At 37.1% G+C, this 11710-nt stretch overlaps 1 protein-coding gene across 1 annotated transcript in view; it reads left to right on the forward strand.

Moving 5' to 3' along the window:
• The window catches only part of LOC107568913 (A-kinase anchor protein 13-like), an 84148-nt gene that overhangs the window by 47540 nt on the left and 24898 nt on the right, over positions 1 to 11710 (forward strand). Inside the window, exons 11-13 of the mRNA XM_016254909.1 lie at positions 5482 to 5604; positions 9327 to 9594; positions 11222 to 11269. Coding sequence (XP_016110395.1) covers positions 5482 to 5604; positions 9327 to 9594; positions 11222 to 11269 — 439 coding nt within the window. The remainder of the gene's footprint in view (positions 1 to 5481; positions 5605 to 9326; positions 9595 to 11221; positions 11270 to 11710) is intronic.

Consider the following 11710-nt stretch of genomic DNA (forward strand, 5'->3'; position numbering starts at 1 on the left):
CTGGTGGTTCACCATATCAAAAGCAGCAGACAGATCCAGCAATATAAGTATAGAAGATTTGGAAGCTGCTCTTGCCAGTCTTAAGGCTTCAACAACTGAAAGCAAGGCTGTCTCGGTCGAATGTCCACTTCTGAAGCCAGATTGGTTGCTGTCCAGGAGGTTGTTCTGTGTGAGAAAGGCTGAGACTTGGTTGAGCACAACTCGTTCAAGTGTTTTTGCAATGAAAGGTAGAAGGGAAACTGGTCTGTAGTTCTCTAAAAGAGTTGGGTTAAGAGTGGGTTTCTTAAGAAGTGGGGTTATACAAGCCTGTTTAAATGTTGAGGGAAAAACACCAGTGTGAAGGGATGTGTTAACGATGTGAGTGAGTGCAGGTACAACGGCAGGAGAAATGGCTTGTAGGAGATGAGCTGGAATAGGATCAAGCGGTCAAGTAGTAGGATGATTGGAAAGGATGAGTTTAGAGACTTCTGCCTCAGAGAGTGGAGAGAAGGATGAAAACGAGTGTATGTTTGCTGGTAAGATGTGTTTGACAGTTTGTGGTGTGGCAAATTGTGCACTGAGGTTTGTAATTTTATTAATGACGAATGTGGCAAAGTCATCAGCTGTTAAGAGTTGATGAAGGAGGGGGAGGAGGAGGACAAATGAGGGAGGAAAATGAGGGAGACACGAAGGCTGTCTTTATAGATGCTATAGTGAATTTCAAGTTTCATCTTCCGCCACATCCGCTCAGCTTTTCTGCATTGTCTTTTCATACTCTGAACTGCTGTTGATTTTCTCCAAGCTGATTTCTGTCTGCCAGACTTCTTACTGACTTACAGGAGCAATATCATCAATAACATTCTTAACTTTTGAGTTAAAGGTATCAAGGAGAAGATCAACAGAGTGCAGAAATGCTTGGTGTTAAAGATATAGCCTCCATAAATAACACACTGGTGTTTTCGTTAATGCATCTCTTTCTGACAGAGACAGATCTAGATTCAGTGGTAGCAGAGATCAATATATCAAAGAAAATACAGAAGTGATCAGATACTGCTACATCCTTAATAACAATGGATGAAATGTTTAGACCTCTACTGATGAGTAAATCTAACGTATGTCCACGATTGTGTGTAGGCTCATGCACATGCTGAATCAGGTTAAAAGTGTTTAAAACAGTTATTTATTTTGTAGTTTTGTTTTCTGCATAATCTATGTGAATATTAAAATCCCCTGCAATAGCAAAACAGTCAAACTCTGAGGAAATCATTGATAGCATTTCTGTGAACTCTTCAACAAAGGCTGGAGAGTATTTTGGAGGCCTGTAAATAATGATAAACAGAATGCGTGGAGCACCTTTCAACACAATCCCTAAATATTCAAAAGACAAGTACTGACCAAATGACGCTTCCATTGATAGACATCTTTAAATAGAGCAGCTACACCTCCACCTCCCCTAACAGTCCTGCAGACACTCATGAAAGTAAAGTTAAGAGGGGCTGTTTCATTGAGGACCGTTGCACTGCAGCTGTCTTCTAGTCATGTTTCCTTAAGAAACATAAAATCCAGGTTGTTTGTGGTTAAGTCATTGATTAGAAATGATTTATTTTTTAGTGAGCAAATGTTTAAAAATGCTAACTTGATGGCATTGCATTTAGTCTCAACAGCAATATTAGTTTGTCGATTCGCAGTCTTGTGCTTCATTAGAATTTTCCGAAGTTCCTTGTTTACATCATAAACGGTTGCTTGCGGAAGGCAGTATGTTGTTGTATTTCTGCTACTGATGTTTCTGATAAAAGTCACCCACTATCAGAGTCCTGGGCTCGGCTGCGCTCTGAGCTGAATGCCGCTGTCTGCTCGACCTGGAGCGCCTGTTAGTAGCGATGTTAGCTGCTGGCTGACAGCATGATCCATGTTTAATCACATTTGGGGATTCCTTAACCGCATTCATTAATGCTTCAAATCTGTTCTCAAGATGTATAGGGGGTGGGAGAATACCAGTATTCACAAGCCTTGTCATAGCCGAATCTGGGGTAGAGGATGCTACGGCAGCAATACGAGAAACTTGTGACAATCTGATGTCTCTACTGCCTTTGGGTCTCACTCCCTGTTTGTGCTATAGATTAGTGTGACAATCAGTTTCAGCTTGTTCCTCTACACTTGGTATAAACTGTTGAGATTGACTAGATTCATGGGACTCACAGGCTGACAGCTGAGTGTTCTGCCTGTTTTGGAAGTCCAGCAAGTAACTTTGTTTCAAGAACCGCAATCCTTTGTAGAAGTTTGTGGCAGTTCATGCAGCAAGTAGATTTAACAGAAGGCATTTTATTTCTCTTTTCTCTTTGAATGTAGACAGTTGTGTTTTCCCTTTTCCGGAATGTAAGCTGCTGGCAGTGGGAGGCAACGTCTTCTTTTTTGTGGTATTATTCCAGTCCCAAAGAGTTTTTAGTTTTAGTGTTTGTGCCAAAAATGTGTTGTTTGAGCACTGTGCTGATCTGCTGAAGTAAAAATCTTAGAAAAATCAGAGAAAAGTACAGAAATAGGAAGCAAAGCACAGAACAGTAAGCAAGAACGTCCAAACGGTAGCGAAGCCGGAAGCAGAGAATGCCCGGAAGCAGAGAATGAAGAGAGGAGTGATCGATATACATTAAGGTTAGTAGGACTTTGTGATTTGCGCCATACTCTTTCTGCAGCTCTGAGCTTAGAACGATTCTCACGGAGAACATCAGATAGCCAAGGGGCAGAAGAGGTGGTACGAGCTGGCCTTGAAGACATGGGGCAGACAGTGTCTAAACAAGATGTAAGAGTGGAACAGAAAGTATCAGTAGCACAGTTAACATCAAGAGATGATAACTGTTCAGGGGAAGGAAGCAAAGATGAAACCATAGCAAATAGCCGAGAGGGTGAGAGAGAGCGTAGGTTACGTCAAAAAGTGACATGTGTAGGGTTATGTGTTGTGTCAGGAACCATGTTGAGGTTAAGAGTGAGGAGGAAGTGATCCGAGGTGTGCAGTGGCGTAACCAGCATATGATCAGTGGAGCAGTGTCGTGTGTAAATAAGGTCTAGTTGGTTGCCTGATTTGTGAGTAGCCATAGTTAATACTCGCTTGAGATCAAAAGAAGCAAGCAGAGTGTGGAAGTCTGCAGCCTGAGGTTTTTCTAGGTGGATGTTGAAGTCTCCAAGCATAACTAGGGGACTACCATCCTCAGGAAAGTTTGAGAGCAGTACATCTAATTCTTCCACGAAGTTACCTAGTGGTCCTGGGGGTCAATAAACAACTATAAAATGGATTTTAAGAGGGTGGGTAATAGTGGCTGAATGTGATTCAAATGAGCTGTTGATACTCAGAAATGGTAAAGGATTAAATTTCCAATCATTACACTGCAAGAAAAATGCTTTTCTTACTTAGATTTTTTTGTCTTGTTTAAATGAACAAAAAATTGTCTTGTTTTCAGAAAAAACTAGTGAAAATTAAGTGAGTTTTTGCTTGAAACAAGCAAAATAATCTGCCAGTGTGATAAGCAAAATAATATTGTTTTCTGTTTGAAATAAGATTATTTTGCTTACCCCTTTGGCAGATTATTTTGCTTGTTCTAAGCAAAAACTTAATTTTGACTATTTTTTTCTGAAAACAAGACAATAATTTTTACTTGTTTAGAAAATCCTAATATATCTCAAAATATATATATTTTTTTAGATATTTAGGCTGGAAACAAGAAAAAAATCTAAGTAAGAAAAGCATTTTTTGCAGTGTAGAGTTAAGCAGACCAGTACCTCCACCTCTTCCAGTCAGACAGGGGGAGTGGGAAAAAGATAAATTATTTGAGAGTGCTGCAGGTGTAGCATTGTCCTCTGGTTTGATCCACGTCTCTGTCAGGGCCATGAGGTTTAGTCTTGAATGACTAGTAATAGATGTAATGAAATCTGCTTTGTTTACAGCAGACTGGCAATTCCAGAGACCAATAGAAAAAGAAAGTAGTGTATAAGTAGACATAGGCAAAGTGCGCAGGTTGTTAGGATTGCGCTGCCTGCAGTGTGTGATGCATGGTTTGCGAGTAGTAGAGGTAGTAGGGATCTGGAAACACATAGTAAGAATTGGTTATAAAAACTGAAAACAGAAGGGGAACAAGTAGTAGGAAAGAGAATGATTCAGAAGCGATACTTACGGGCCTTGCCGGTGTCCCTGCTCGGTGGAGTCGAACGGTAGAGTCAATGGTCTTTACACTCTTCAGTCTTCACACGAGGAGAGCTTCACACAAGGGCTGCCGCGACCGCTGCCGCGGTATACTAAGCTTTTTATATTCGTCTAACAAAACTCAAGCAAAGCGCACAACACTGACAAGGTACTCGATACAGTACGAGACCAAACGCGATTTCAGCACGTCTCTACACAGTAAACTGGTACTGGAACAGGAGAAATTGTATTTTGACAATGACATTCTAGTTTCATGGTTCCAGATTCATCACAGTACAATGTTTTTAAAACCATCCTAAAAATATAATAAATATTTTAAACATTTAATTTACATTTTTGTTTAAATATTTTTAATTTTCATTTTTACTAATATGCTAAAAATATTGTTCTTTTAATTTTTTACTTTTCTATTTTCATTAACATGCAAAAAGTATTTTATTTTATTTTATTATTTTATTTTATTTTATTTTTCTATATTTAAAAGCACAGCAGAGCCAGTGTTTACAGTTTCCAAGTATTGGAACAGGAGACATTTTTTTAACATCTAAAAAATTACGATGACTCATATGAAAAACATACTGTAAATACTGAAATATAACTGGGATTATCTATAGATACGATATGCTGACTTTCTTCTCAGAGGCCTGTCATGACCTGTGTTTATGTTGTCAGTTGTTTATCTGCAGCTGAGGTAATGACGTTTGCTTTTACTCCAGCATTGGTTCATTGAAAGCACACACGCGTAGAGAAAGGGCAGCTGTCCCAGCGAGGCCCCTCCTTCACATCCCAAAACATGGAGCCACCTGTGTGTTGTGTGACAGTTGACAAAGCTCACACTCTCATGACAGATCTCCGAGTGCTGATCCCAGCCTTCACAGTCGCTCTCTTCACTTACTCTAAGCTTATACAGAGAGTGTGTTGCACTTTGAAAGACTAGAAGAAAGTGAAAGCGAGAGAGAGAGGGAAACGGGCGGTATTTTTCTAGGTGATGGAATCTGTTGAGGTTTATCATGATGGTTTTGTCTCCCACGTGATATGGTTTTGTTACCCAAGCGACGGTACGGTACTGACAGATGCCTCAGATACTTTTCTTATGAAGATTGTCAGACTTCGCTGTCGTGAATACATGTGCTGTTGTACAAAGATCTGTTCTGAAGAGGAAATCGCATGTTTTGTTTAAGTAAGAGAACTTCTTTGGAGACTTTTTGTGACAGATTTTAACTGAATAAACAAGCTATTTTTTAGCACAGCTTTTTGTAGTAGCTGTACATTTGTCTGTCATTGTGTAAAACTGTGTGTGTTTGTTGCAGAGAGTTCACAGTATCCAGAGTTTCACACTTGCAATTCAGAAACGGTCACATTTCGAGACTCGGGAAGCGATACAGATGGATTTCTCAGCCCTGACACTGGAGAAGACAACATCTTCAGAAAGGTGAGAGAAAGATTTGCACCTTTTCTGAAGAAGTGTGAGTTGTTTGCCACATTGGGCATTATGTGGTTGCTTACTGCTTGAGTATTATTTTATTTTATTTTTTATATATATTATTTTATTTTATTTTTAATTTTAATTTATTAAATTTTATATTTTATTTAATTTTTAGATTTATTATTTTCTTTTCTTTTCTTTCTTTTTATTTCTTTCTTTTATTTTATTTTCCTGGTCCACCAGGAAAAATTGTTAGTCTGCTCACTTAAAAAATAATAGAGCACAACAAGCTGCATGATTTGACGTTTCATCCATGTCTGCACGAATGTGCAGGATGACTCATGCATAAGAGCTTTAAAAAGTCCCTAACTTTAAGTATGAGGAATAATAAAAGCGATTTCTTATCAAATGTTTTTTGATAATATGATGATCCTTTTGCAAGGACTATACTGTATATGAAAAGTTTTCCAAATAATATTTTAAAACATATTTCTAGCATTTTATTTATTTCTACTCAGCGTTACAGTACCACTAGATATAAAACAATAAAACAATGGAATAAAATAGTTGTGATTAATATCACGATTTTGGACCAGTCTTTAGAATAAAGAATACATTAGTAATAATGGGAAGTTCAGTATGTATGTATGTATGTATTTATTTACTTTTAATTAAATTCAATAATTTAATTTAATTGTATATATTAATTAATAAATGTTTTTCTCTGAATGATTCTGTGGCCCAACTTGCACCCATTTGTGAACCCCAGTTATAAACCCCTGCTTTAAATAAATTAGTGCAAAAAACACTATTAACCACATAATGCAGAGAAGAAATTCAGAATTCTGATACATATCCGATGATGCACGCCGAATTGGTCATTTTTGTGTTCATGTGACACCAGTTCTGGGGTTTTTTTTAGGACACTTAAATGTTAAAATCCACCAGAGGGTTTTTTTCCCACTGGGTCACGTGGTTATAAGTTCTCTAGAACCCTTTTAAAGCTCTTGCACGCTCACACACACATGCTTATAAACCACCCCCTCTGCTTCCTCGCACACATGCTCAATAGAAGCTGTTTCAGGGGCACATGAATAAAGGGCTTTCATCCCCCCAGAGCACTGACAAAAACCTCAGTGTGTGTCAGAAGCTCAAATCCTCTTCATCTTGTCTCTCATGGCACCAGCGCTTGACACAATAGACTCATCAAAACCTCACGACTGCTTTAAGTTTAGGTGTGTGAGATCATAGGTTACGGTTTGCCTGGATGGATGAAAATAAGGAGTCTGTGAGTGTGTGTTGGTGTGTAGACGTCTTGGTCGGTCTAGCAGACTCATTTCACCCTGCTGATGATTCAGTGACATACTTTTTCACTTTAAAGTGACAGACAGCAGTCTGAGAGGAAACAGACTCTTACAGTATAGTTGCAGTGGACCGTAGGAGTCAAACATGAGTGAGTGTTATAGATGAAATGTGAGGAAGAGCAAAGTTCAAAAAAATATTCATATATTCAAAATATATATATATATATAGAATGTATGTATGTCTGAAGAAAATATGTGTATGTAAGAGAAGAATGTATGTATGTGTGAGAGAGAGTATAGTGGAAATGGAAGGCAGGTCAGGCGCAATCAGGGTCATCGGGACAGGTCCTGATCTGGTCCTGATCAGCATGGCTGAGGTAGATGAGGCGGCCACAGAAGTATTTCAGCAAGTTATGTGGGTTTAAAAAAAAATCATCGTGAAAGTTACATGGCCTCGTCCCTTGAGGGAGTTGTGATTGAGACTCAGCCTCAGTCGTGTTGCCAGATACACGTAATATAAGCGTCTATGGATTTTTTTCTCTCTAAATTTAGGAAGTGAATAAAGTGGGAGATTGCAAGTTAGGGACAGCGATATCTTTATATTAACTCATAACTCAAGATTTGGACTCATTGCGGTTTATTTATTTTTAGATTGTTTTGCTTGTTTTTCAATATCTGGCAACGCCGGCATTTAAACTGACAGTAATCAAAAACGACCAGGTTAAAAACAACGCGGGCAGGTTGCACTTTGGTAACACAAATGTAATGATCATGATATATTATCTGTAAGACAGATGCACTGAAGACGGACACAAAGAGGAGAGAGTAGTCGCGCAAGCAGAGAAAATACTGTACCAGACAGACAGCATAGGCGCGGGAAGTGGGTGTGCTGGGTGTTGCAGCAGCACCCCCTGTTTTTTCTGTGGGCAACTTTAACTGATTAACTGTTGGGAATAAAAAAAAAAAAAATCGGAGTGTCTATTTACACTAAGTGCAAATAGCCCGCCTTGTTGGCAGAGGCTTACTTTAATTCCATTTGTGATTGGGCTAGTCATCATTACAAAAGACGGTTATAAATCATCAGATTCAGTGGCGCAGATGGTAAAGTTTGTGTCATACTTTTTTACGCGATCAACCCGGGTTCGAATCTGCCTTTTGGCGAACTTTTTTTTTCTCCCTTTTCAAATTTCAAATAACATCAGAAAAGCATCTATTTTTAATAAAAAGGAAGGAAATCATTAAAAAGTTGAAAATAAAGTATCGGTTAGGGTAGGTGTAGGGAGGGCTTTTGTCCTAATACTGGCATCCATTTAATAATTTGAATTAAAATTAAAATTTACACTCAATAAGTTATTGCATACTGTTTATAATGTATTACAATGCTGAGGTGCAGATAATTGCCACTATTTGGAATAAGGAATTAGCAGAATACCCTGCTATTTTAACATAGTGGCTATAAATATAATCCATAGCTATTTGCAGTTAGTGTAAATGGCATATGATATCACAAAAAAATACTGCTATTTTCACTAAGTGTAAATAGCCTCTATCCCCGCCACGCTCATATAGCATATAGCACCCCCAACCTAAAACATCTTCCCGCGCCCCTGCCAGACAGAACAAATTCATTGTTTGCGATGCTCGAAATACTGAAAGAAAATTAGGAATTAGGGTGGGGGTTAATATGGATGTATTTCTGAGGAGAACTGACTGTCTTCAGAAAAGTTTCGATGGCATTTTCTTGTTCCTCTTACCTTAGTTAAATACATATTAAAGGAGTGTTAATAAGTGCACCGCTACGTACAGCAATAACCAAGGAAACGCTGCTATGTTCTATAAGTGACACCTGGTTTCAGAGATTGAATTTGCATTTCCATCAGAATCAGACAGAGCTTTATTGCCAAGTGTGTTACACACACAGGGAATTCGTCTTGGTGTCAGGAGCTTCCAGTACAGCCTACAGTCATAGTGCAGACATGCATATAATTAAGGTAATAAAACGCTAATAATAATAATAATAAAGAGTAATAATAAAATATTCATTCAGCCCGTCTGATGTTTTTGTTTTGTGCAGTTGCTTCATGTTGCATATATTTTTGTTTGTTTGTTTGTTCAAGGTTAGTTTGGCCAGTAACAGAGCAAAATAATGTACCTATTTGTGCAAAAAGGGAAAACCCGAGCCCGACCCGAAGCTATTCATTAAACATTAACCCGAACCCGACCCGAAAGTATTTCGGGTAGCAGACCTCTAATAACTGCTTGAGTTGTTTAAGTTGAACCATTTTTCTTCTTTTGCACACTTTCTATTTATCATTGACGAGACACATCCAGGTTTTATAGTACTGTAGTACTTTGCAGAGTCATTTTTAATCTGTCTGAACAAAACAATATTTGTTAACTTGTGTCTGATTGTTTCTTGCTCCGGGGCAGGAGGCAGTAGGGGGAGGCGACAGCACGAGCGAGGTGTCCGTCTCCTGCTCCTCCACAGACGAGCATCCCAGCTCCTCGGCCGAGAGCTCAGAGGAGGTGCGGCACGGAGGGGAGGCGGAAGACGAGGCCAAAGACAGCTTAACAGAGGTGCCGCTGCCCGCCTCTCTCTTCCGCTCCACCGTACGCTCGCTCTCTCCCTTCCGCAGACACAGCTGGGGTCCTGGGAAGAACCAGGGAGGGGAAGAAGAGATGAACCAGCGCAGGTATCTGAGATCATGGTTCTTATTAGGACCATTCATATTTTCTACTTTGTGAAAAATACATTATTTAAAATAAAAGATTATTTAATATATAAATTATAAATTTTTTGGAAAATTGTATATTTAAACTAGTACTGTCAAACGATTAATCGCGATTAATGGCATCCAACATAAAAGTTTTTGTTCACATAATATATGTGTGTACTGTGTATATTTATTATGTATATATAAATACACACACATGCATATATATATTTAAGAAAAATATGTTGTTTATATATTAAATATATTTATGTATAATATAAATATATAAATGTATATACATGTAAATATTTGTTAAAATATATACTCTGTGTGTGTATTTATATATACATAATAAATATACACAGTACACATATATTATGTAAACAAAAACTTTATTTCGGATGCGATTAATCGTTTGACAGCACTAGTTTAAACATCATAGTAGTATTTATTGTACTGGCTTTAATTAATAATGATAACAATATATTATAAGATAGTTCTTAATAAAAATATTATGTCTATTTTTATTGAGGTGTGCTTAGTTGTCATAATGTTGCAATGCAAGACATCTTAATGGTACTAACAAAAGATAGACAGACAGACTACAATTCAAAGTTTTGGGGTCGGTGAGATTTTTTTATTCTTTTTTTTTTATGCGTTTGTAAAATGTCTCTTATGCTCACCGAGGCTGTATTTATTTGTTTTAAAAATACAGCAAAAATCAGTAAAATTGTGAAATATTATTTTAGTTTGAAATACCTGTTTTCAATTTTAATATATTTTAAAATGCAATTTATTTCTGTGATGGAAATGCTGACTTTTTACTCTTCAGTGTCACATGATCCTTCAGAAATCATTCTAATATGCTGATTTGCTGCTCAAGAAACATTTTCATTTATAATTATACATTTTGAAATGGATGTGTAGACTAATATTTTTGTGGAAATGTGATACAATTTTTTTTTTCATAAATAGAAAATTCAATAGAGCAGCATTTATTTGAAATAGAAATCTTTTAGCATTATAAATGTCTTCTGATCATTTGAATGCATTCTTGCTAGATAGAAGTATTCATTTATTTAAACAAAATTCCTGACCCCAAAACTTTTTAAATGGTAGTGTAAATGTATATGTGTGTGTAAATAAGTAAAGTGTTACCAAATCTTTTTAAATAAGGGGTTTGTAATCCATTTGTAAGTGCTACAGCAATATAGTAAATGAATATGATGGAAATGTACATCTTATTACAGACGACTGCCCAAAATGTATTTGGGTTTTCAGGTTTTGAGGCACTGAATTCACACTCTCTCAGTACACACTGAATGCTAATGCATTAGCACCTTAAACACAACACACCAAAACATGCCTTGCTCTGAGAATGACGCCGCTCACACTTCTCCATCATGTGACACCCTCATGCCTTTGCATGCTTTTGCAGTCATTCTCACCTCGTTCTTCCCTCTGTTACTCATTTGCATTCACTCTTTTTTTGAGAAGCAATTCCATACTTTACTAGTTTCGCTTTTACCTTTCAGAGACTCTTATTATAGTCATAGTAGTTTATTTCCATGTCATCTCACTGCTCTCATCATCTTTCCATTTCCAGTTCTCTACGAAATACAGGAGAGGAAAAGCCTGTGTTTTACAGAAGAAGGTATCCTGTTTTGTTTTATATTCTTGAGTATTTTGAAATGTCCATTAATATCTGAAATCCTTATAGAGCACAACAGTGATTCCCATTTCCATGCATTGCATAAATCACAGTACTGAGAATTTGGCAGTTAAAACACAAAGTTTTGTTCTGTTTAAAAAACTAAATGTGTGTTAAAATAAATAAATATTTGTCAGAAGTAATAAAGCTATTAATTTTCTCCATACTTTTGCCCTACAGTTAAGTAACCCAGTACTTATTATTTTTTTTATTTAAATCGTTTGCTATCTGTCTGTCCGTCTATCCGTCTGTCCGTCTGTCCGTCTGTCCGTCCGGTTTTTTGTTTTATGTTTATATTAGTTTATATTAAACTATTATATTAAATTAAAAGTACTGGGGATGGCAATTTAACCCAATTTGTTCTATTAAAATTTTTTATATATA

The sequence above is a fragment of the Sinocyclocheilus grahami genome, unplaced genomic scaffold, assembly GCF_001515645.1.
Source record: "Sinocyclocheilus grahami isolate Dianchi unplaced genomic scaffold, SAMN03320097.WGS_v1.1 scaffold1293.1, whole genome shotgun sequence".
NCBI lineage: Eukaryota > Metazoa > Chordata > Actinopteri > Cypriniformes > Cyprinidae > Sinocyclocheilus > Sinocyclocheilus grahami.